General features: G+C 47.0%; 1 protein-coding gene across 1 annotated transcript in view; it reads left to right on the top strand.

The window, feature by feature from the left end:
* CEP135 (centrosomal protein 135) overlaps positions 1–25869 on the top strand; it is a 375473-nt gene that overhangs the window by 185042 nt on the left and 164562 nt on the right. Inside the window, exons 13-17 of the mRNA XM_078678164.1 lie at positions 17221–17394; positions 18061–18138; positions 18295–18446; positions 19995–20110; positions 24877–25031. Coding sequence (XP_078534290.1) covers positions 17221–17394; positions 18061–18138; positions 18295–18446; positions 19995–20110; positions 24877–25031 — 675 coding nt within the window. The remainder of the gene's footprint in view (positions 1–17220; positions 17395–18060; positions 18139–18294; positions 18447–19994; positions 20111–24876; positions 25032–25869) is intronic.

Below are 25869 nucleotides of genomic sequence, written 5' to 3'. Positions count from 1 at the left end.
AAGGACCTGAGGCACATGGTAACAAACTATTATACCTACTTTTCAATGGAATCAGGTTAGCAACCATCAACCTCTCTGCACAATCAACCTTTGTTGCACTGGAAATACAGGGGAAGAGAAACATATATAGGACCCTGACGTTTCCACTTCAGCTGAGCCGATCATGCCAGTTACACTGACGCCGGTCTGTAATGTTCAATATTTCATGGCTATCCCACCATAACCAATACAAATAAATACATCTGATGACGACCAATACTCAGACATAAATGAAGGCAAGCTCCCAGAGCCCTCAAGGGCAAGAGGTAATGAATGGGACACTTACGTACAATCAACAGTAGACCCACCTACACACTCCCTAGTAGACTGTCTATTGGACGACATTTGAAAATTACATATCCTGGGAGTAAGGGTGTGAAAAAGCTTTGACCTCCCAGTGGCAACTAAAGAAAGAGATTTCTTTTTATTCGACTACAGAGAGCCACCTAGAAGAGTGGTCAAGGCAATCCCTTTAGTGGACCATCTGTGACAAGGAGGAATAAAATGAATACAGAAACCAGTGACTGTGGCAACAGTGGTACTCAAACTAAATAAGAAATATAAAGCACCAGACAACACATCAGTCTGTCTAGTAGGACATTAACCCCTCCCACGCTTATGACGGAACCGCTCCATCTGAAAGAAACAGGTTAGTATTAGATTCCTTACCTTAGAATATCCCCAGGCGTCAGTCTGGATCCGGAAACTTTTGCGTAGCAGTACCCCTGCGCGTCGGTAGGCGTCACCTGCAGGCGTCCCCTGCGGCTCCGCGTCGTCGGCGTCGTGCGCCGTGATGACGTGGCTGGAGTATATAGACGCCGCCTCCGTGCGCTGACGTCAGTTCTTCTTTTTTCCGCGCCAGTTAGCGCAGATCCGAAGAGCAGTACTCCGGTCTTTTGACCAAGTTTTTTGTTACTTCTAACTCTTTCTTCAGGTGCCGGTAGGATGCCCGTTTTTAAAAGTTGCGACGGGTGCGACTGCCTGATGTCGGTCACCGACCACCATCGACTCTGCCTCCGGTGTCTGGGCACGGACCACGACGTGGAGTCCTGCGTCGACTGCCGGGCCTTGACAAGTAAAGCTAGGCGGGAGCGGTCCCGCAAGCTGCTCGAGCTCCGAGTGTCGGCCCCGCGTCGAGAGCGGTCCCGGTCCGGTCGGAGGTCGAGGGAGCGGTCGAGAGAACGATCGCGGAGCCGCCATGAGCGCTCCGGGAGTCGCCACCATTCCTCCGGTTCCTCAGGTAAGCGACACAAGAAGTCGGGGCGTCGTCATCGTACCCCCGACTCCCCCCGACGCCCGCGTGATGCGGCCGGGGGTTCGGGTGGCCCCACCCCCGCGGCCCCGCGTGGGTCGCCGACGCCGTCTGCCCCATACCCGTCGGTCCCTGGGGAAGGCGCGTCGCGCGAGAAGATTGAGGAGTTCCTCATGGCTATGAGGGCGATGTCTCCTCCGGCGGGGCCTACGGCGCCTGCGGGCCCGTCGGTCCCGTCTGGGGGCCCGAGCGGTTCGGGTGCACCTGCCCCGACGCCGCCGGGTGCTCCAGCCCCGACGCCGCCGGCGGCTCCGGCCCCGACGCCGCCGGCGGCTCCGGCCCCGGCGCCGCTGGGCCCTTCAGGGTCGTCGCCGGCTGGTCAACCGGCCTCCCCGGCGGCGATTCCATTGGGGCAACCCGTGGTGCCGCCTCCGCGCGGCGCCGTGACTCCGCTGTCGGTTCCGGCCGGCGTCGGGGCTCCGGCGCCGGCGCCGCGCGGCGCCACCCCCGTTCCCTCTCTGTCTCCTGACCCGGAGTCGGACCGGCATCGTCCGACGCCGAGTCCGGCGCCGATGGGGCCCATTGGCTCCGAGGAGCCGGTCTATATCGTCGACTCGAACTATGGCGATGAGGACGATTATGGAGAGGGTTGGGAGGGGTCTGAGGACCCTTTGTCACGAGCATGCCAGTACGACGTGGACTGGGTAGGTGACTTAGGTGATGCCAGTGGTCTGGACGAGTCGCCTAACCCTGGGTTTGTCTCGCCTTCCCCTGTGGCGTCGGAGGCTGGGGCTGCCTATTCGGTGGTACTGATGAGGGCTGCCAAGGCCTTGAGCCTTGAGCTCCCCGTCGCTAAGGTGAAGCCTAACATCCTCACCGAGGTATTTAAACCGCAGTCATGCCCACAGGAGCCTCTGCTGCCGTTTAATGAAGCCCTGACGGATGTCCTTTTGGGCACCTGGTCCAGGCCCGCTTCCGGTTCACCGGTTGACCGAAACGTTGCCAGGCGTCACCGTCCGTGTTCGGACGACCCTGCCTTCCTCTCCACCCATCCCTCCCCGGAGAGTCTGGTGATCCAAGCCTCCACTTCCCAGTCCGCATTCCCGGCGGCCCCGCCCGATCGGGAATCTAAGCGATATGACCAATTCGGCAAGAAGGTCTTTTCGTCTTTGAGTGCAGGACTGCGGTCTTGCAATACCGCATGCCTCTTGGGCCGCTACACCCACTCTCTGTGGGATACGGTCGCGGAGTGTCTGCCGCAATGCCCGCAGGAGGTGCGGGACAAGCTCGACCAGGCCTTGATTGAAGGCCGGGACGCGGCGAGGTATTCAATACGGTGTGGTCTTGACACGACCGACTCGCTGGGACGGGCTATGTCCACGACGGTGGCGATTCGTCGCCATGCTTGGCTGAGATCCGCCAACTTCTCGCCGGATGTCCAGAATGCCCTCATGGACATGCCTTTCGATGGCAGTCGCCTGTTCGGTGACAAAGCGGACAACGCGCTTGAGCGCTTCAAGGACTCCAGGGTCACGGCCAAGTCCTTGGGTCTTTCGACCCAGCGCCAGCAGACGGGTTCGTTTCGCTCCTTTCGTGGCCACGGAAGGGGCGGTCCCACACGTGCTGCCAGCCACGCACCGCAGAACGCTCCTCAGCGCGGTGGCGGACGTGGATTCCGCCGGGGTGGCGGTAGGGGACAGCGGCGAGGTCAGTCCACACCTCCCCCCGCAGCAGCCTCCAAATCTTCCTAGTCCGAGCTTTCGGGCCCATGTGACGCCAGTGGGTGGCAGGGTTCGCCATCACCACTCCCGCTGGCGCACGATTACGTCGGACAGGTGGGTGCTGCAGCTCGTCCGAAGGGGCTACTCCCTCCCCTTCGAGTCCACTCCTCCAGCCATGCCACCGCAGAACCACCGTGTGTCGGGGGACCACTTGACACTTCTGCAGGAGGAAGTTACGGCCCTCTTGGCCAAGGGGGCCATCGAGCGCGTTCCTGGGCCAGAAGTAGGGTGTGGTTGCTACTCCCACTACTTTCTGGTACCCAAGAAGGACAAAGGGGGCTTACGTCCTATCTTGGACCTACGGAACGTCAACGGCTTCCTCCGGAAGGAGAAGTTCAAGATGTTGACTTTGGCTCAGGTCTTGGCTGCTCTAGACCCACAAGACTGGATGGTAGCGTTGGACTTGCAGGATGCGTATTTTCACATCCCCGTCCTGCCGGCCCACCGGCGTTACCTGCGGTTCACGGTAGGCCACGAGCACTTTCAGTTTATCGTGCTCCCATTCGGCCTTACCAGCGCCCCACGGGTGTTCACGAAAGTGATGGCGGTGGTCGCAGCTCATCTGCGCCGGTTAGGGGTTTCAGTCTTCCCCTACCTCGACGACTGGTTGTTGAAGGCGGGCTCGCCCCAGACAGTCGTCCACCACCTTCAGATGACGGCAGACCTCCTGCACGAGCTGGGGTTTTCCATCAATGTGCCGAAATCACACCTGTGTCCCTCTCAAAAGCTCCTTTTCATCGGAGCGGTTCTCGACTCGGCGCAGTTTCGGGTTTATCCTCCGGAACGGCGGGTCCGGGATATTCAGGCTCTGATTCCCATCTTTCAGTCGTTGTCCCGGGTTTCGGTCAGGTTGACGCTGCGGCTTCTGGGGCTGATGGCCTCCTGCATCCTTCTGGTGCATCACGCCAGATGGCGGATGCGGGCTCTGCAGTGGGACCTGAAGTTTCAGTGGGCCCAGCATCAGGGCAACCTGTCCGACCATGTCCTGATCTCGGAGGGCACTGCGAGACAGTTGCAGTGGTGGCTTACGGACCGCGATTGGGTCAGGGGCAGATCCCTCTCCCTTCCCCAACCGGAGCACGTAGTTGTGACGGACGCGTCCCTCCAGGGCTGGGGAGGCCACTTGGGAGAGGCGGAGATCAGAGGCATCTGGTCTCCGGCGGAGTCCCGGCTCCATATCAACATGTTGGAGCTGCGGGCGATTCGCCTAGCACTGAAGGCATTCCTCCCCTTTGTCAACGGGAGTGTAGTGCAGGTGTTCACGGACAACACCACCGCCATGTGGTACTGCAACAAACAGGGCGGTGTGGGGTCGTGGACCCTTTGCCAGGAGGCTCTGCGCCTCTGGCAATGGCTGGAACGTCAGGGCGTGACTCTGACGGTTCAACACCTGGCAGGTTCTCTGAACGCCAGGGCGGACGAACTCAGCCGTCGGTGCTCGGTGGATCACGAATGGCGTCTGAACTCGGACGTGGCGAACGGCCTCTTTCAGCAATGGGGAGAGCCTTGGTTAGATCTATTCGTCACAGAAGAGAACGCGCAATGTCATCAGTTCTGCGCGTTGGAGTTTCCAAGCCGGCACTCGCTCGGCGACGCCTTTCGGCGCGAGTGGAGTTGCGGTCTGTTGTACGCCTTTCCGCCTATACCACTTCTGCCCAGAGTGCTGAAGAAGATCAGGCGCGACCGGGCCCAAGTTATCCTTGTGGCTCCGGACTGGGCTCGAAGATACTGGTATCCCGAGCTACTCAGCATGTCAGTCGGTCCCTCGATCCGCCTGCCCCTTCAGGAGGACCTTCTGTCGCAGCAGCAGGGGACGGTCCTCCCCCCGAACCTGTCCAGCCTCCACCTCCATGCGTGGAGATTGAGCGGCGACAGTTAAGGCCATTCGACTTGCCTCCTGAAGTCTGTGATGTGATTCTGGCAGCCAGGCGTCCCTCCACTAAGTCGGTATACGCCTGCCGGTGGAACAGATTTGTGGCATGGTGCACAGCAAAGGCTGTGGATCCCCTTTCTGCCCCTCTTTCCGAGGTTCTCCTCTTCCTTCTTTCTCTTGCCCAGCAGGGCTCTGCTCTGGGCACTATCAAGGGCTATCTTTCTGCCCTTTCCGCCTTCTTAAGGCTACCTGATCAGCCATCTTTATTCAAGTCCCCTATTGTACTGAGATTCTTGAAAGGCATCACGCACATGTATCCACCTGTTCCGTTCGTGATGCCTCAGTGGGACTTGAATCTGGTTCTGACATTCTTGATGTGTGCTCCCTTTGAGCCGCTTCATTCATGTCCTCTCCGTCTTCTCACTTTAAAGACGGCCTTCCTGGTTGCCATCACCTCTGCCAGGAGAGTGAGTGAGCTCCAGGCTCTTTCTGTTAAACCTCCTTTCTTGTCCGTCCATCCTGACAAGGTGGTTCTTAGGACTAGGCCTTCTTTCCTGCCCAAAGTAGTTTCTGCTTTTCACATCGGGCAGTCCATCACCTTGCCCTCCTTCTTCCCGCCTCCGCATCCTTCAAAAGATGAAGAGCGGCTCCATCGTCTGGACCCAAAACGTGCGCTTTCATTCTATATGGATCGCACACGCCAGTTCCGGGTGGATGACCAACTGTTTGTTGGCTACGTGGGTGAGAAGAAGGGAAGGGCGGTACAGAAACGAACCATCTCTCGGTGGGTCGTCCTGTGCATCAAAGCATGCTACTCTTTGGCTCGGAAGGAGCCTCCAGTTGGGCTGAGGGCCCATTCCACTCGGGCCACGGCGGCTTCTACTGCCTTGGGCCGGGGAGTCCCCTTGCAGGACATTTGCCAGGCGGCTACGTGGGCCTCGCTGCACACCTTTGCGAGGCATTACTGCCTGGACAGTCAAGTCCGGAGGGACGGCTTCTTTGGCCGTTCGGTCCTCCAGGATTTTCTGGTGTAGGATTGTATTGGTTCGCAGACCCACCACCGGGGTTGGTGTTGCTGGGGTATCTATTCTAAGGTAAGGAATCTAATACTAACCTGTTTCTTTCATATGAACAAGTTACTTACCTTCGGTAACGATATATCTGTAAGAAACAGTAGTTAGTATTAGATTCCTTACCGCCCCACCCGTCCTCCCCGTTCTGCGAACTGATACCTAGGGTTAAGGACATCCCTTTCAGGGCCCTAGTTTCAAATGGCACCAGTGTTGGTTCTCACATGGCTCTGCGTGTTCTGGCGCGGAAAAGCTGTGTGCAAAGAACTGACGTCAGCGCGCGGAGGCGGCGTCTATATACTCCAGCGACGTCATCACGGCGCACGACGCCGACGACGCGGAGCCGCAGGGGACGCCTGCAGACGACGCCTACCGACGCGCAGGGGTACTGCTACGCAAAAGTTTCCGGATCCAGACTGACGCCTGGGGATATTCTAAGGTAAGGAATCTAATACTAACTACTGTTTCTTACAGATATATCGTTACCGAAGGTAAGTAACTTGTTCGTCATGGCCCTCGGGTGGGCTGTGCTGGTGACGGAGCGGTTCCGTCATGGCCCGCTCGCCGCACCTGCGCGACGCTGATTTCGCGCCTGCGCTGACGTTCTAAAGAACGGGCGGGGCCATGACGGAACCACTCCATCACAAGCACAGCCTACCCGAGGGCCATGACGGAGCGGTTCCGTCATAAGTGTCGGAGCGCCGCGCGGCCGCCCCACCCCCTTAGCGCTGCGGCGGAATTGCCGCCGCAGCGAAAGGGTTAAAGGCAGATTCAGTAGTAATGCAAGCAGCCCAGAGGAGGTCCAGAAACACCGGAACCACTTGCAGTGCACTTCCAGGAAAGGGGTCACTGAGTGGATGCCTTCAAAAAGAGAGTATCTTTAATGGCCGCAATGTTGATTAGAGCTGCTAATCCAATGGCCAAACAAGGAAAATATTACCACCAGCTGTCGTTGGACATCGCTCCATATCCAGAATGTTTGCAGGATGACCAGAATAATGGAATAATGTCCACAATATGGGAGGATGAGAAAGTCTCTGCTGTGCTCCATAGACCCAGCAATGGATTTGACAAATCGGGGTTTCCGTCAACTGGCAGGAGCTGCAGTATTCATAAGGCAAGGTAGGCTAAGAGCAACTTCCTGTAGTCTGGATGTGCAGAATAGGATCCGCGATATGCCCTATTATGAAAAGCATTAGTTGATAAGCATGATAATTACGCACACCTGAGCCTCAGAATAGACAATGATACGGCTAGATTTCTAGGAGCACTGCAACAATGTCTACCTCAGCCCTTTTGTGGAGCCAGATGAAGGATCCTGTCATATTGACGAGCTTTTAGCAACAACAAATACATCTGGTGGTCTACAATAGGGAGTAAGAACTGAATTACCAAATCACACAAACAGTGCTAACACCCAAGAACACCAAACAGCAAAGACTGTTGTGAACTGATAGGATTTCGATCAACTACCAAAGAGGTCAATGTCATCATTTGGATATCCTTCCTTCCTACCACTGCCCTTCTAGATCGCAGAGGAGGGTCATATGGATCGGATTTCGACCAGGTCACAGAAATCACGACAGGAGGAAGTAAAAGTGGAAAGGAGAGACCGCTTGTTCACCTAGTAACAGGCCTCAACGATGGATATTGGATGCTTTGGGTGATGGAGTTATAAGTGCAGTGCATGTAAGTGAAGTTAAAAAGGATTTGGAAGAGAAAAAACTAATTTAATACAGATATCTCTGCCAATCCTACATTAAAAATAGTGCAGAAGCAGTTTTGAACACTTAGGCCGCCTCACAATATGGTCAACATGTTTTAGCCTTGTTTGCTATTAGCCCAGGCTTTCTGTGTCTTTCTGTTACAGGTGTGAAGAGCACTCCGCTTGTACTGAGGAATGATCGTTTATAAGGTTGTATTTTATGACAACTTTACACACACAAAAGATTAGTCACCAAATTTGTAATGCAGTAGCAAGACATTTTGTTGTTTAGGTCCTGAAGAAAGACTGGGCTAATAGCCAACAAGGCTGAAACATGTTGACCATATTGTGAGGCGGCCTCACTCGCATGCACTGCACTTATAACTCCATCCTTCCAAGTTTGTAGGTTTGGCACCCTTTATCACATCTCACAATCCAGACCCACTAGGTGGGAAAATCTCAGCTTTTTTCAAATAATAAACTTCCATCCTGATGGAACACTATTGACTCGCCTTGCCAGCAGTCTCCAAAATTAGCTGCATCATTTGTAGACAAGCTCACCATCTCGGGTGGTTTTTGGCACAACTGCAGCCAGGACACCATCAGTCTGCAGACTAAGAAATGTAAAAAAAGAAAAAATAAGGCAGCAGGCATCTCCCATCTATGCATCCAGGATCTGGAACAACATCCTCATATCCATGAAAACTGCCCCAATGCAGCTCCATTTAGAAAAGATTTAAAGACTCACCTCTTCAAAGCACACTATATCACAATGCATCCACAACTCCGCTAACTCTCCTATTACTCATTAACTTTATGCTTATCTTTAACCGCGTACAGCGATCTGCTGCCTTTTGACTAGGTTCGCACTATAGAAATACTGTAGACCTACGAAGAATCACCACAGGAAGGTGGGCCTTAGATAGGATTCAATTCGGAAATGCGATTGAATTCCTTCAGCGTTCTCCACCAATGTCACCACCCAAAGTCCATGCAAAAACAACAAGGCGACGGATGGAATACTTGAATCAATCTCTGCCACTGGCACATGCTCGGACCGCATCCCAGTCCAATCTTAACTGCCAGGCCAGGTCCTCCCTGAACCGGAACACAAGCAATTTATCACCTGTTTCACCCTAGTTAGGGCTCTTCGGTCAGGTATAGTTTGATTCCAGTGACACAGAGCCCAGGACCCACGTATGGGCATACCCGGCGCACTTACGGCTTCAATGCAAAAACAACAAGGTAATGGATGATTAATCTCAGCCACTGCCAAACACTCGGGCAGCATCCGAATCGTTTTGTTGCCCACAATGGCACCTAAGTTTGGACATAGCCATATGCTAATCAATCGTTACTAAGCTCCTCATGAGAACAGCCTAGTCTGAACTACTAGGCCAGGTCCTCCCTGAACCGGAACACAAGCAGCCTAGGACCAGTTTCACCCTAGTTAGGTCTGTTCAGCCAGGTATAGCTTGGTTCCAGTGGCAGTGTGAGCCCAGGACCCAAGTCTGGGCATACCCAGGGCACTTCGGGCTTCAATGCAAAAACAAAAAGGTGATGAATAGAATGCTCAAATTAATCTCAGCCACTGGCAATCTCTGTGGCGCATCCCAGCCCATCTTTTTTTGCCCAAAATGCCACCTCAGTTTCGACTCAGCCATATGCAAATCAGTTTTGACCCTGCTCCTCATGGGAACAGTCCAATCTGAACAGCCAGGTCAGGTCCACTCAAAGTCAAGCACAAATCTCTACCTTTGCTGAATGCAAAAATTATCAACACGCTAAGGAAGGGAGCAAACAAATTAGTATCAAAACAACATCACAATGTCGGTTTCTACTCAGTATTTTTCTCACAAAAATCCAACACTGAAAGTACCTCAGATTCGAAGTAAACCGGTTGCCACTTTCGATAAGAGTCCTTTCTTTTGGGCTCAGACCTTAGCCAGAATAATTATCCAAGTGCATGCACCAGTAATTGTAATTGTAAGTAAAACTTATACAGCGCACTGTAGCCCGACAGGCATCCTGGCGCTAAAAGAGGGAGGTAGTGAGAAAGGCCACAGGGAACTGAGCGGTAGAAGCATTAGCTTATGGGGAAGAGCCAAGTCTTTATTTGTTAACGGAATGGCAGAAGATCATTCAGCTGTCGCAGCTCTAGGGGCAGCTTATTCCAAAGTCTGGCAGCCGCAACACTGAGGCCTGACCCCCCAGCTTGACTCTTCTGGTCAGGGGAATTTTCACCAAGAAAGCTGAAGAGGATCGAAGACAGCGGGGAGGAGCGTACAAACTGAGTTTTCCCTGTAATAGTGTAGGGCCCAATCCATGAAGTGACTTGCACACAACACAGAGTGATTTGAAATAAACTCTCTGCACTATAGGGAGCCAATGCAGCTCCACAAGGGCCTGAGAAGAAGAAGAATGTCGAGGACGTGACAAGGCCAACTTAGCTGCTATATTCTGGATTCTCTGTAGTCTGTCAGTCAAGAATGTAGGGGATTCCAGCAAGAGGGAGTTACAATAGTCTAGTCTACTCAAGATCACGCTCCTGACTATAAGTGGGCATGTCTGAGCAGGAAGCAAAGGAAGAATCTTCCTCATAGCCCTAATGAGGGAAAAGCAGGTCCCCACGGTCTTGTTGACATGTGTCTCCAGAGTCAACTTTTCATTAAATAGGACCCCTAAGTTACGGACAGACTTGGACGGTAACAGCGGGGGGGTCTGCATGAATAGGCCAGAAATCAGCAGGAAGATGTAGTGGCACTCTCCCATTCTGGATGCAGAGAATTTCAGTTTTGTCTGCATTAAATTGTAGAGAGTTATCTCTTAGCCACTGAGCCACGTTCCGCATGTAGTTGTGAAAGTTCTCCAGGAAGGATGACTGATCACAGTCCAATGAAAAATCAGCTTGGTATCATCCGCATAGTTGACTACCCTAAGCCAAAAGATCTAATAACGTCCATCAAAGGACGCATATAAACATTAAAAAGAATGGGGCTAATCGCAGATCCCTGCGGCACACCATGATGGACTTTGGTAAACTCAGACTGAAAATGATGGAGGGCCACCGCCTGACGTCTGTCAGATAAATAGGCATGGAACCATTTTAGTGCCTGACCAGCTACCCCAATGCCTTCCAACCGTTTCAGGAGGACCGAGTGGTTGACCGTGTCGAACGCGGCAGACAGGTCTAATAGGATCAAGATGGCATGTTGACCCTTGTCTGCACGCAAACGGAGATCATCCAGCACGGTCAGCAAAGCAGTCTCCGTGCCATGCCCTGTCCGGAAACCGTACTGGACCTCATCTAGTAAATCATTACCTTCGAGAAACTGAGAGAGTGCTCTCCTCACAAGACGTTCTACGATCTTAACTGGGTAAGGAAGAAGTGAGATTGGCCTGTAGTTTTTAAGACAGGCTGAGTCTAATGAAGGCTTTTTCAATAGAGGAGAGACGATTGCTTGCTTCCAGCAGGAAGGAACTATCCCACTGTTCAAGGATTGATTACACAGTTGTCTGACCTCAGTCATGGCCTCTCTGCGGAAACTTGCTCACATGTTTATCCATAACTAGATGACTGGTTAGTAAAAGATTCATCGGTGCACTGGACCTGAATATCGGTCAGAGCTTGTGCCAAGCGTTTTATAAGACCTAGACCTTGCACTAAAGACGAGTTCTATTTGGAACTGACAATAAAAATTCATTTGCTGGTAGCCGTAATAGATACAGTCACCATGAAAGCACAATCATCTAAAAAAAAAGGCACCAAATTCGCATAGTTTTATCAGGCCAGTTCCAGAAATAAAGGTATGTCTACCTAAACAACTTCTAGGAATTCTATCACCCTGAATATGCCTTATTCTACTCTTCTGCCTGATGCTACATCCCGATACAGGCAGGAAGAGCTAGATAAGCAATGGAAACAAATATGTTGGTTTTTCTTTTGGAATTCTCTTAAAAAAGTATATTGGAGTAGGTCTATTATTTCTTCTACCTCACTCACACTTTGTAGTGATCCAGATGCATCAATGGAAAGAGCTGTGGTCAGTGCAAGGCAAAAGGTTACATATCAATGTACTGAAGTTAGGAGCAGTCAGGAGAGCTCTTCAATCATTTCTATCAAGGCCCCAACACTCGTGTGTTGATCAGGACGGGCAATGTTTTTCCATCAGCAAACAGGGGGAACAGATCCCACATCCTTTCAGCAGAACCACAGGACCTCTGGAAGTGGGCTATGAAGCATCAAATTTCAATAGGAGCAGAACACCCCCTAGGAATAGAGAACCATCAAGCAGATTACTGCAACAGAACATCACAGGACTGCCATGAATGGGAATTGATGGGATAATTACATCAAATAATAGTGTTCATTGTATGTGGGAAACCAAAAATCGATCTGAGATCCGCAAGCTGGTTCACAGGCGAATGCGCTTTAGTTTGCTTGGTACAAGACATTTACATAACCTCTTCCTACTCCTCCTATTTCCCGCAGTAATCACAAAACTTAAAAAGGAATGATGCGGAAGGATTTCAATTTCCCCAACAAGACCGGGGCAGTATTGGTTCATGGATCTTCTACTTGTAGACCAAACACCAATTCTACCAAGGTCATGACCAGGCATCCTATCCAGACGCCAGGGGCAGATCCTTCTGAACCCTGAATGTCTGAAGCTATCAGCCTGGTTCCTGAGTTCAATGACGTCCATTATTTAGACATCCCTGGAGAATTCAGACAAATACAGGAACAAGCTAGCACAATTTTCATGAATACAATCTATTTGGCAAAGTGGAATACGTTTTGTATATAGTGCGCTTCACAAGAACTTCACCAATTCTCAATCTACCCTCACCACATTCTACCACGGCAGCTAAAGTTCACCTAGCAGATCTTGATACAGACGATCCTTTGATCAGCCTCCATTCTGGTTTCAGAGTCATCAAAGAATTCCTTAAAGACCTATTCAGAGTGTTCCCTACATGTAGGAAACCGCCAATAGAATAGAAACCTAGTATGGTATTATCCCAATTAATCAGTTTTAACTTTTTCTCAAAGTGCATATCAAATATCTGTCATAGAAGACTGCACTGCTCCTAGCGATCACCTGTGTGAGAACAGTGGTGGAAATAGAAGCATTTCTAATAAAAGAATTCTACCTTCACTTTACCAAAGTTCAGATCATTCTAAGTACTTCTCCTTAATTCATTCCGAATGTGCCTCCAGACTTTCACATTAACATGCCAATAATCCTCAGAACATTATTTAAGAACCCTACAGAGGCAGCAGAACGAACACTGCTTTGGCTAGATGTACAAAGGTGTCTTACATTATATTAGGACAAAAGACTTCAGAAAATGAAATAATTTTCTTGTGTTATTTTTCAATCCACGCAAAAGATATCGACTGTCAAATCAAGCTATTGCCAGATGGATAGCAGCGATGATAGCTTTCTGCCGTACAGAAGCGGGCATACTGCTATCAAGGAAAGTTGAGGCCCATTCTACCATTCAAAGGCGGGCATAACACTATCAAGGAAAAATGGCAGCAACAATAGCAATGCTGGAGTACCACTGGTGCACATCGGCCGTGCAACCACAGGGAGGAACACTCACCTTATTGGTTTATGTCCTGTTCTTTTCCAAAGAGGTGAGGGTGCTACTAAAATGGCACTATTCAATGGCCTTTTCAGGCTGCTAACTTTTAAGTTACCATGGACTTGGACCAACTTTGATGATAGGAAATGATACAAGTCAGTAAATCTATGAAATATAATAATCCTGGAGAAATATACTTATTTTCTATGGGTTAACCACCTCCTTATATTTTTTAATGTTCTCACCTTCTTGTTGCAGTTTTAAAATTGAGTGGTCTATACCTCTATTTCCCAAAACATTTTTACAGAGTAAACTGCAGAAGCAGTCCTCTTGCAAAATGCATTAATTCTATTCTATTATCAGTATCTCCAACTGCTGACACTACCTTCAGCAAACTGAAGCCATCCTTTCTTTTAAAGAACAGCAGAAACAACGAATACCTTATAAATCTCCTTCCTTTTCACTCCTGTAGAATTGATGACTTCAGTTTTTCTAAGTGAACGGATAAACGAGATTTCAGATAGTCCTCCAATACTGAACATAGAGGAGATGGTTATAAGGTCATTTTGCTTAGTTTTAGTGCACAAGTCAAGATAAATTCAGGGTAAGAAAAACCACAGGGTCAACAGGGTAGAAACCACTGGAAGAGGTTTTTCCCCCAATGAATAATCCACAGATGTATAAACTTAGTATGATTATCAGCTATCAGGCCATGACCTGAGAAATGCTTATATTTAATTGAAAATTTTCCTATTAAAAATTAAAAACAATAATTCTGACAAGACTAGAAAAATACTTCTCCAAAAGATTTTGTTGCTTAAATTTGTTTGCTCAATTAATTTAGGTCTAGCTTTCTATCCTTCTGTCAACAAACATCCAAGTCCAGTTACTGATTTTCTCTACCTGTCCACAGGGCATGCAAAGTGCTTCTCTTAAAGTGCCTCACTTTTTATGGGACTTGAGGAAACCTGTCTGCCATATTGGCAGTTGTTCGCTGTATTGGTGACCATTGTTGCAGCAAGTGCTCCCCCTGACATGGAGCACTCTCGCCAAAATATTTATGCCTTATGGGCCACATGATGGTGGACCATTGTGAATTCTTTTGTTTTTCAGAAATCAAAAGTTTTATTTGTGATGCACAAGATCTTTTCTCTTTTCACTTTATGGAAATTGTTTTCACTTTTTAATCCTTGGTACATGTGTGCTTAGCTAGGCAGCGCCAGGCAGGAGATATTGCTTTTAGAAGGCCCATCCTAGATACTCTTGTCCTTCAATGTATACAAAACAGCATTCCTGTGGGTGATGAACTGTTGGCTCTGGATTTCCAATGGTGAAGCCTGGGCCGGCTCCGTGATGGAATTCTACCATTTTTCTGAGGAGTCGTGGCTCATCAGAAAACACTAAATGGTGACTTGGTGCAATAAACCTGTAATGCTCGAACAATACTGAAGAACGTGGTAGATATCCATAGTTTCAGGGTTGTATCCTCGTGTTGGGCAACCTGGCCCTATTAAGCTTCCATGAAGAGAATAGTTTTGAACTTATAGTCTGAGTATGGTCATTCTCTTGTGTGTTCACACTGACTGTTATATCGTGTTACACGAGTCTTACTTCTGCCTGGAAGCTTATTGTGTCACCTGTTAACATTGCTGTGCTCAATGGGAAGGTAGTAGTTGTAGTAGTGCTTTGGAAAAGTCTTCTTCAATAAACGCATTTGATCGAAAGAGAAAAGGAGTCCCCTCTTCCCAACGAATCCTCTAATTGACGAAAAGCCCACCAGGACAATATTTTTAAAGAGGCGTGCCATGGGCAAATCTTGACCAAAACAGCCTGAACTGAATGCACACAGAGCCCGCAACTCACTTTATCTTCACTACTTCTCTTTATATTCTCTTCTCTTTCTCACTCTTCTATCCCAAGCAGTAGCACTGTTGAACGTTAGCTGCTATCAACACATGGAATATTTTCCTAGAACACCTAAGTTTCCTTTTTGAAAATGAGGTATGACATTTACTCTCAGTGGCGGCACAGTTCAATAAGATGGTGGCATTCAATATTGCTATAAAAAAGCCAGTGGCCAAATGCATTTCCCATTTACCCACACCATACCATACCTGAAATCATACTAATAGCGCATGTACATATCCCACTTCTAGAAAGACATTTTCTGCACATCGGAGTAGAAAAGCAATATGTAAAGCTCCAAAAGGAGAGACCCAATTGTATTTACCAAAGAGTTGTTCTTATTTGTGTTACTAAAGTACGCGCCCAGAAACAAAAGGAGAGTATGTTGTTCTTGTACATATGTTTGACAATAACTGAACTTAACTACTAAAAGTGTGACTGTATTTTCCACGTCGGTGTGTTTGTCAAACTCGCTCCTTGTGATTCAGCTGTATGTATTGGCTATTGAAATGTGGTTAGCTGGCAATGTGATGATTAAAATATATTTTAAATACCTCCAAAAGCAGTGCTAATTCTAGTCATTTAAACTTGAAATCAATGACATACCAGGTGACCGTCTTGACCATCACAAACTTTCATAACTCATCTTGTCAAATGCGGGTTTGTTGGTCTTAAAAAAACAACAACAAAAAAACAAACAAGGAGATGATGGACGGAGCACTGAAACTTTTCAGACACTAACCCCGAGTCACAGATCTGGGTTGAATCCATCATCATTCTTCAGCTCACTTCGCCACCCCAGTTCAGACATGGTTATATGCACATCAGTCTTGACCTTGTGCCTCATGGGAGCAGTCCAGCCCGAACTGCCAAGCCAGGTCCTCCCTGAACCGGAAACAAGCATCCTAGGACCGGTTTCAGGGTAACACCTCATCAGCCAGGCTAGCTTGAATCCAGTGGCAAAGTGGGCAAGGGACCCAGGTCTGGGGATACCCTGCCAACATATGGCGAACACCAAAACCTGTCCCAGGATGCTTGTTTCCGGTCCAGGGAAGAGCTGTTGCAAACACAGAATTTGAGGCAGCCTGGTGACAGCGCTATTAAGAAAGCCGTGGGAGGTAACCAGGTTCCATTGGCTTTAATCCCACCTCATTCTTTTGTGTAAGTGTCTGCTTATGTTTGTCTGCTTGCCTGTGTGCTTGCCTGTGATCGTTTTTGTGGGAGAGAAATACGTAAGAAAGGGGGAGAGAATAGACACACTCTTGGAAGGTATATTAAAGGAAATGTGTGGAATGCTTGCATGTGCACGTCTGCTTGTTTCTGTGTCCCTCGCCTCGAGAATATATAGTATTGTGCCAAGCAACAGCAATCAACAGTATTGATGTTGAAAATATTAAAAACAAGGAAATGTTAAAATATCACCACGTTTGGCTTTCGTTGTGTGATTAGTAGACAAAGCTTTGTTTATTGAAAGACATTTCTCATATTTTGGTATGTGCTGCAAGTAGTATAGAATGCAAGTAGTAACACCATGACTTATAAGCCCGCCCCCAAGCCCCGCCCACTCGCCACATTTAGATGAGTACCTTCACTATTTTCCCCCCATTTAAAGCACTGGGGGTGAGTGTCAGAAAAGTTTCAGCTCTCCGTCCATCATCTCCTTGTGTTTAAAGAAAAAAAGATCAACGCCAAATATGCAACATTAGTCCTGTCTTTAATGTGAAGGGTGAATAATGAAATGGATACTTATCGCTATCCATTGGTCATTGAATTTAAACTAACTGAACAGATGCCATTAAAATCTTCAGTTGGGTTCCAAGATGCTAATAATGAAAGATATTATGAATGACTGTTGTTCCTATCAATTCCACGTGGGTGCCTCAGGAGCCTGCACCAGTTTGGGGCACAGAGCTTAGTTAACATCCTATGTACAGCTTCTGTGCCAGCTGTGAACTGTACAAAATGTAGTTCATTTAGTATTAAACAGTTCTTTATGTTTATAGGCCAAGGACGAACTGAATGTGTTGAGAAGAGAGATTACCAGGTCTCCTCAATCCAAGGCTTCCTCTGCAGCCAGTCAAACTGTCCTGCGTCGAGTGGAGGAAGAAAGAGACCAGGCCGTGGCTGATTTCAACACGGTGCTCACCGAGAAGGAGAGTCTACGAGAGCGGTTCAAGGTGAGTAAGTGCTCTAACCTCAGATCGCTGAAGAAACGTGGGCTCATGAGGCGCTGAGGGTGGTCTCGACATTGGAGTGGAGGCGCAGTGCAAATGCTGTAAGTGTGCATGGGCGTCATTGAGAGGATGGGGTACATGTGTGTCCAAAAATCGAGGGTATACACAAGGGTCTAAGAGATGATATTTAATGACTAACCCACCTCCATACCCCTAATTCAATACATGTACAACAAAAAAAGGAGGGAGCCAGTCTGGAGGATCAGACAAAACAACCTGGTGAGTGCTCAGAAAGGAAGCCCACCCGACTCAGATCACCTTTTCAGCAGTCGGCATGAGTGTAGATTCCATCAGCCCATCCTTGTTGGCGGAGCCTCGTCATCTGGAATGCACCGGAGGAGAGTTTATGTAACCAATGTTGTCCACAAGCTAACAGTATTGGATACCTAACTGCTTCCTCCAAATTCACTCAGCCAAAATGCTTATAGGGCACCTAGGATCAGATAAATAGCCGATTGCTCCAGGGAATGGCAGGTTATCAAGTTTAGTTCAGTTTAAACAAGTAATCAGCAGCTCGTAACAAGGTACACAAGCTGTACGCAGGTTACTTCCAAAATTCCGTCCCTACACAGGTGTAAACATGTTAGAAAACCTTGTTTCTTTTTTCAGAACCAGCAGGAATTATCCATATCGGAGAATATGAGAATGGAGCAAAAGATCAAAGACCTGGAAAACAATGTTTACGAAGTAAGTCTGGTTGGAAGGTAAAGTGCATTGTAGGCCTTTCGTTCTCATTGGCATTTAAATACTCACCTGTGGGAAAAAATAGTAGATTTGCTTTTTAAATCATATTATCGTGTGAAGATTAAAGGTATTATTGACGTGCGTTTATTTCAAATCTAGCTTGAAACTGAACGGCTTGATTTACAGTCTACGATTTCAAAAATGAAAGAAAACCTGGGATTGCTTCAAAATGAGGTGAACGTGCAGTCCCATGAGCTTGCCCAGACTTCAGATGTCTCGTCTCAATATAAGGCTGAACTAAACTCCCTTAGGTGAGTACAGCGTACACTGCAGTGCTCTTCTTTGTAACAAATCTCCCTTGCGCTGTATATAAAGCCTCCTATTACTTTAGCCAGTTGTAGGGTCGAAATCTGTGGTGCAGTGTCCACGCGACAACTTGCTCCTGATTTTAACGTCTGGCCAGGTATGTTTTGTAGCCAAGAGACTCATCTCACACATTTCCTCACCTGTCCTCTGCATGGTTAAGGCACGTTGTTTGCGAACAGGGTGTTCACTGTTCGTGTTTTGGGGTCCACCTACAGTTGTGGTACTTTTAGCATAATTGACTATTGCCCCCCTGGAACATTGCGTACCGTGACTCTCACAGGTACATACATGTGGAAAGATCATCAGTGGGCCAACTCGGACTCCAAATATATTTTGCACGTGTTCAAGAATGTCTGCACACCTGGGTTGTAAGATGTATAGTTTTAGACATTCCCTGTATGTATGAAGCTCCTTTTATTGTGTGGTGCTTTAAATAAGATAAGCAATGATAGTCCGTGACTTCTGTCCCACCTTTTGTGCAAGGCGCCTTATGCAAGTCCTGTAGATCGGGATTCATTGTGAAGCCAAGTGCTCTCTGTGGCTTCCACTACATGTTCCTAAGAAATACCTCTTTTGCTTTGACTGAAACCAATTCCATTAAGTCAAAATGTGACTTTATAAGGTGATATTTTGACAAAGACTTTGGCCTGGGTTCCTGGCCAATAGGCATACTAGTCTTTGAAACAACTGGACTACTTCCCTATCCATGCACTCTGTGCTTTCTGCTGAGAGAAAAACTATCTACCTGGAATACATAAGAGGCAGTGTGGCAGTTTCAACCACCCACTTTGAAGGTGTGTTTTGTGAATGTACATATATATGGAGGTAAGTATAGTAAATCTATACTTATCTATATATATTTACCTTTACAATATTTTCCTGGTCGATATTGTTGCCATAATACTTTTTAGCATTAGATGTAAAGCTTACTATTCTTGTAGTGTACCCTAATGCCCATATGCACTTGGGATTGCAGTCTTCTTCTTTACAGTTTAATTGCATTATTCATACCCCATGTGCATTCCTCCCTATGCTGAGCATTGGTGTTAGAAACGCTTTTGCAATACCCACAAGTGCTGTATAGAAACTCTTAGATGTACTGCTTCCTATTTGCATAATACTTTAAAAAGTCGTATTCCTTTTTATAAAAGGAATAACACTGCTTGAAGAATCTATTTATTGTCGGGGAAACGAGACGCCTGAACTAGATGTTATAACTGCTCACCAACCTAAGTGAGCCTGGACTGTTCAAACCCACACACACCCAGATGTGAGACTCTAAAAAGGTGATCCTCAGCATGTCAGTGGCCTACAATAGGATATGGTTCTGCCTGTCCCGGGACAGCTCAGTACTTGTTACAAGTATTGCTTCACTGGACTGGAGTGGTGCGGGCCCTGTAAAACTAGCCGGACACCAGTATTCAGTGAGAAATAGATAATAACAGGGAACTTTGCCTCAACTAATTGAATAATTCATGTTTTTGACTTCTTAGGTTGTTGAACGATCAATTACAGAAGTCCCAACAAGATATTCAGCATCGACTGTCAGTAAAGTCCAATGAACTTCAGATATCACAAGAACAAATTGATGCACTTGAGGATAAAATAGGTAGTGTGCTCACTTTCCATGTTTTTTATTTGAAGGTTTTTTATTTATGGTTAATAAAGTGATTAGGTCAAGCTGCTGGAATTTATCAGTCTAGAACATACAAACTCATGCACGCAGAAAGGCATGTTTCCACTGTCTGTGAGACATCATTTGACCTATGCATCAGTAAAGGGCCTTTTTGTCTACATCTTAAATATTGTATTACATCTGTTGGCTCCTCCATTAACAAAACATATTGCAGTTCTAAGTAAAGTTTCGATCTCCAATGATTTATCTATATTTGCATACATTACATTAGATCCATGGAGTTCTTATACTTGGCCTTTTACTGACCAGCCCTAGCCAAAGCCTTAATTTTTCTTTCTTCTCATGTTCTTACTGTTGAGTACCCTTGATATGTTCTTTAGATAAAAGTCAAAAGCCCCGCTGTTGTTGACTCTCAGGTCTATACAAGGCTCTTAAAAAATCCTATTGGCCGGGCCTATAAGATACCTACACTCTGGGGACAAATAACCATAGGATGAGCTATACATCAGAAGCCTGTTCCTTCTCTTATATTGAGCCCTTTGCTGTGAAGGAGATCAATGTACTACCTCAGCTTCTTCTGGGGGTTGAATTATTCCCCAGAGTCCCTCTGGGGAAGCTGGAATCAGAGCCCAGACCTTGAGATGTTAGAAAAATATTTAGATAGCAGTAGTTGTGCTAGAACCCCGATATGACAAATGAAGCCTCGCCATTCTGTTTCCATCAATTTGCCCTTCAAGGAGACATTGTTCTTGGTTACGGCTTCTAGCGTGAATGGGGTCTGACTTCATTAGGGTAGTTGAATATGCACACATCTGTTTGTTTAAATGTTCTCTCCAATCTCATTTAAGATGTCTTGGATATTTTTTTGTATATAATGTTACTCTTTTAACTATGTTGTTATTCTTTGGGAATCACAGCACTATGCACCTATGTTCCATAACCATTTTTTCAAAAGCGTCATCATTTAGCGTGCATATGCAGTCTATTTTCTTCCTAAAATTGAGTTGCAAATACCATATGCTTCTAGACAACAACTGTCCTGTTTAAATATGGATACACTTAGTTGAAAACATAGAGATCGCAGTTTTGTGTTGTCATATGCAGAGGTTGGATGAATTTGTGATTGAGGCAGATGGCACTCCTTTTTTGGCGCGCAGGCACTTTTGCAGATATTTTCAGATACATCTCGGATCCTATGGAGATTCACAAGTTTTGAAATCTGGGAATAAACAAAGCATCCTCCAGAATCTTCAGATCTCCCAATCACAAATTTCAGCACCCACATCCATTCTAAGACATTAGAAATACTCTTCCACTCTCCTATTCTCCCACTTTGCCCATGGTCCATTCTTTCTACCTCAGCTCCTTCTCTGCTACTTCCCACTGAAATCATATTTTATTCTTTAATCTACCAATGATATCTGTGCTCCTTTTGTCCACATTTGATCAAATATATTACTCTTTCCTCTGGTGCCCTCTCTGCTCTCTCAATTCTTTTTACCTGTTTTTGATTATCTGAAGAATACCCACTGTGTTTCAAGACTGCCACATTATCACAAAAAAGATGGATTTTTGTCTGCATGTCAATTCGGCCAACTGTATTGGAAGTCCTTTGTTACTCTAATGATGTACAGTTCTGGCAATGGTGGTGGTCTGGACGGGACCAACAGCAGCAGATGCCTTCCCCGTTGCCCGCAGTGGGCTCTGCCTCATCTAAACCCCTCTGATTCCTCCCCTTCACATAACCGTCTTCTGGATTTAGTAGGATGAAGGCCGTCCGCTATGTCACTAACTCGAAGGCAGTCCCGAGAGACTGCTGGCTCATCCAGCTGATCCACCAGGACTACACCCTTCCATCCTATGCTCTCTGATGGACTATCTCCCTTCTTTTAGGACCGGCTCAACACCTCTACTGTGGAGGCAGATGTTATTGCCTTATTCTAGAAATTGATCATAGAAGTTGTGTCTTTGGAAGACTGGTATGCAGGACTTTATTGCCTTTTCTTCCTCATCTCCTAGAATGGCAGAGTCCTATTCTGGATTTACGCTTTCTGAAACCGTTAATCTTAATAAGACAAGTTCAAAATGTTGCCTCTGAGCCAGCTCCTGTTGGCCTTGAACTCAGTACACTGTTTTCCCAGGATCTCCAGGACATCTATATTCACCTTCCAAACCTCCCCACCCACAGCTTTACGTGAGTTTCACAGTGGGGTCCCAACATTTTCAGTTTGCAGGCCACCCTTTTGGACTGAAGATGACCCAACACGTCTTTATGAAGGTGCTGGTGGTCGTGGCTGCTTTCTTACAGAGGTCCCGAATCCATGTATTTCTGTACTTGTATGATAACTGGCTAGTGAAGGTGGAGTCCCTAACGTTCGTCCAGGAGCACCTCTAGTGGACAGTGACACTTTCCGACGATCTGGACTTTGCCATCAACATACAAATATCTCACCTTACTCCCACACAAAGGGTGCTTTTATTGAGGTGACTGACTTTTACTGGGGTACTGCTCGATGCAGCTCTTGTGAAAGCCTTTACTCATTCTCCTTGGATCGTGGATGTTCAGGCGATGATTCTAATATGTCTGATTAGCTCAGATCACTGGTCCTACAGGTATTGAACCTGCTAGGCCTCATGTGTCTTATTGATGCCTCACACGACATGGCGAATGTGGGCCCTCCAGTGGTCCCTGAGGAGGCATTGGCTGCAACATCAAACAAGACTTTTGGCTCACTTACATATCGTCCAGTGGGTGTCTCAAGGTGGTCTGCTTTAGTGGTTAGAACCCTCCAACCTCCTGAGGGGGCGGTCACTTGTTCAGACTCTACAAGCTCAAGCTACCATGGTAACGGATGCCTCCTCACTGGGCTGGGGTGCTCATCTGGGCGACAATGCAATATGGTGCCTTGGAGCATTGTTGGAGCAGTGCCTGCCCACATACCTGCTCCATCATATGTGAAGGCGTTCCTCCCTTCCATTTCTGGGTGCAACATCCAAATTCTATTGGACAACACCGTCATTATCCGTTATATAAACAAACAGGATTGGGTGAGGTTGTGGACCCTATGTTGGGAGGCGGGCATAGCAGGGAATCTTCCCAGTAGTGGTTCACCTGGCATGCTCTCACATGACTCTTGCCGGAGCCAATAGGAGGGAACTACACCCCGAGGTGATAGAGGTGAATTCTCTAGATTGGGGTTTCCCATCATAGTTCTTTTCACCATGGCTCAAACAGGAAGTGTCCTCAGTTTTGTGTGTACAGTTTTATACAGATGTTTCCTTGGTGAATACCTTAAGGTTCAGGTAGTTTGTGGGTATGCTTTAATTGTTTCCACCAATCCCACTCATATTCCGAGTAAAAAGAAAAGTGTGGGATGATTGGGCACAGCTTGACTGATCAATATTTTATGTAAGCTGTTGTCATTCAGCATTTGAATAAATCTTGCCCTACCTCAGAGAGCAGACCTGCTCTCGCAGCAGGATGGTCAGATCCTCCATACCAATCCCCAGACACTAAGGCTGCATGCGTTCAGATTGAGCAGTACCAGATAGAATTATTTTGTCTTCCTGATAAGGGCACAGACGTCATCCTGGTTGCCCAGACGTCTGCCTCCAACTCCAGCTATACAGACCACTAGAACACATTTGTGCAGGCGTGTGACTCGAGGGGCATTGATCCCTGTAAATCCCACCTGTCCTACATCTTAAGAATTAAACTGTCCCCTTCATAACAGAGTCTGGTGGTGGCTACAATTAAATGCTACCTAGAGCCTCTGTTTATATCCATGTGCTGTGCCCGGACTAAGGAATATCTACTGGAAGTCATTTGTACACATTTCACCAGAGCTGTGGCTTAATCTATGGCTCTTTATGAGTTGACCTTTATGCCGACATCTGTTGGGCAGTTATGTGGTCGTCCTTGGATTCTTCTGAAAAGCATGATTGCCTCCCATCTCAGACATGCAGTGACAGGTACTTTTCTCTAACTATGTTGCATGATTTACTTGTTACTAATATTACTCAATCCCACCTCACAGAGAGGTACTGCTTGGGGACTTACTCATAAGATGAGGAATCTGTAGAGAGATGTATCCATCAAAAGAAAAAGTCACTTACCCGCGTTTACAATTTTTCTGGTTGATAAATAATGTTCCCATAGATTACTCACCGCCCTCCCTCTTCCCCAGTGAGCTAGGAGTGCAAACGTGTTGTGTGCTGTATCTGTTATTGTGGAGTTTGATTGGTTCCACTCTGCACGCCTTAATGAGGATCCCAAAAAAGTCAAGACCGGATATCAGTGCAAAGGTCGGCTCCTAATATACACCGATGATATCACTTCCAGAAGCGGAGTTGCAACCGAGACTGCATGGCACTATGTATCAAGTGACTTTTTTCTCTCATCCATCACCTATCATCATTAATGGTTTATCTTACCCCCTACACTGCATATTTGTCCTACCTCCAGCAATTTGTTGAAATGTCAGTAGTGTCTATTTGAGTGTCCTGACTTTCTTCAAATAAAACTGAAATTATTTCCTATGCATGGAGTTAAAAACAGAAAACTATTATTTATGCAGCAGTTAAATGCTTTAGATTCTTAAACCACATCTTATCTTCTTTGTAGCAGGTGGGGGAACCCAATATCATTAAACTAGTTATCATAATAAAGAATTTGGGAGAAAGGCAAATCATATGTGTGATGCAAACAAGTAAGAAACTTTTGTCGCTGTGATCTACAGATCAGTTAAATCGCAAGAGTGCCTCGCAGCACGATGAGGTGAACATGCTCAGAAATACAATCTCTGTTCTGGATAAAGAAAAGGACAACTTGCAAGAGACTGTCGACGACAAGACCGAGAGAATTGCGTGTCTTGAAGACAACCTAGCCAACAAGGTAAGTTCAACCCAGGTTCTTATTTCCACGGATGGAATCCATGATGTAGCTAATGTCTGTACACGTATTGATTAGAGTTATAGAGTAGGATGGGAAGCTGAACTGTAGCTGTGCTCCTCGCTGAACCTGGGTTCTGTTTAGAGCTGTGCCCCGGGAAGTCCCTCCCCTGGGTATACATTACTTGACTCCATTGATTGCTAGCGATGGAGCACAGCATCATTCCTTTGTTGAATCATACAACCTCTGGCATGAGTGATGGTAAGAGGTGTAAATCCGGCACTGTTGGGGTTCAGTGGGATCAAGTGTTAGGACTCCCTGAATTTGATTGCATTTCCTTCTGAGAAGAAACATTTTCTGTCCTGGGCTCTTGAGATTCGTGCTTTTCTTTGGTGTTGAGAAGGTCGTGGAATTGTAAATATTTCCTGAAATCAGGTTTTGGAGTTGGTAGACTAACACGGTCACTTAAGTCGTGGTGTACTCATGAACTGAACAAACATAGTTATTGAGATTGTCTATGGTAAACTGTGGGCACGCCGCCTCTATTTAAAATAAATAAATAAACCTGCCCACTGATACACTACCAGCATTCAGATGGCTGCTTCGAGTCATTTGATAGAGAGTTTAATGATGGGAAAAATGTTTTCCAACAGATATAAACCGACAAGGAACATACAAAGCAGCCTAGCTTATCAATGACCTTAAAGTTATAACCGAGGCCTGATTCGTATTCCCTATTGTAACTATTAAAAAGGTATTTTGCACCCACAAATCCTGTAGTTTTGTGAATCATTGGCTTTACCATCGCAAAGAACCTGCCAGCTCCTTATTTGGATGTAAT

This window comes from Lissotriton helveticus, chromosome 2_2 (assembly GCF_964261635.1).
Source record: "Lissotriton helveticus chromosome 2_2, aLisHel1.1, whole genome shotgun sequence".
Lineage (NCBI taxonomy): Eukaryota > Metazoa > Chordata > Amphibia > Caudata > Salamandridae > Lissotriton > Lissotriton helveticus.
The sequence above is the reverse complement of the archived record's forward strand: the minus strand, read 5'-3'. Positions and strand labels throughout refer to the sequence as shown.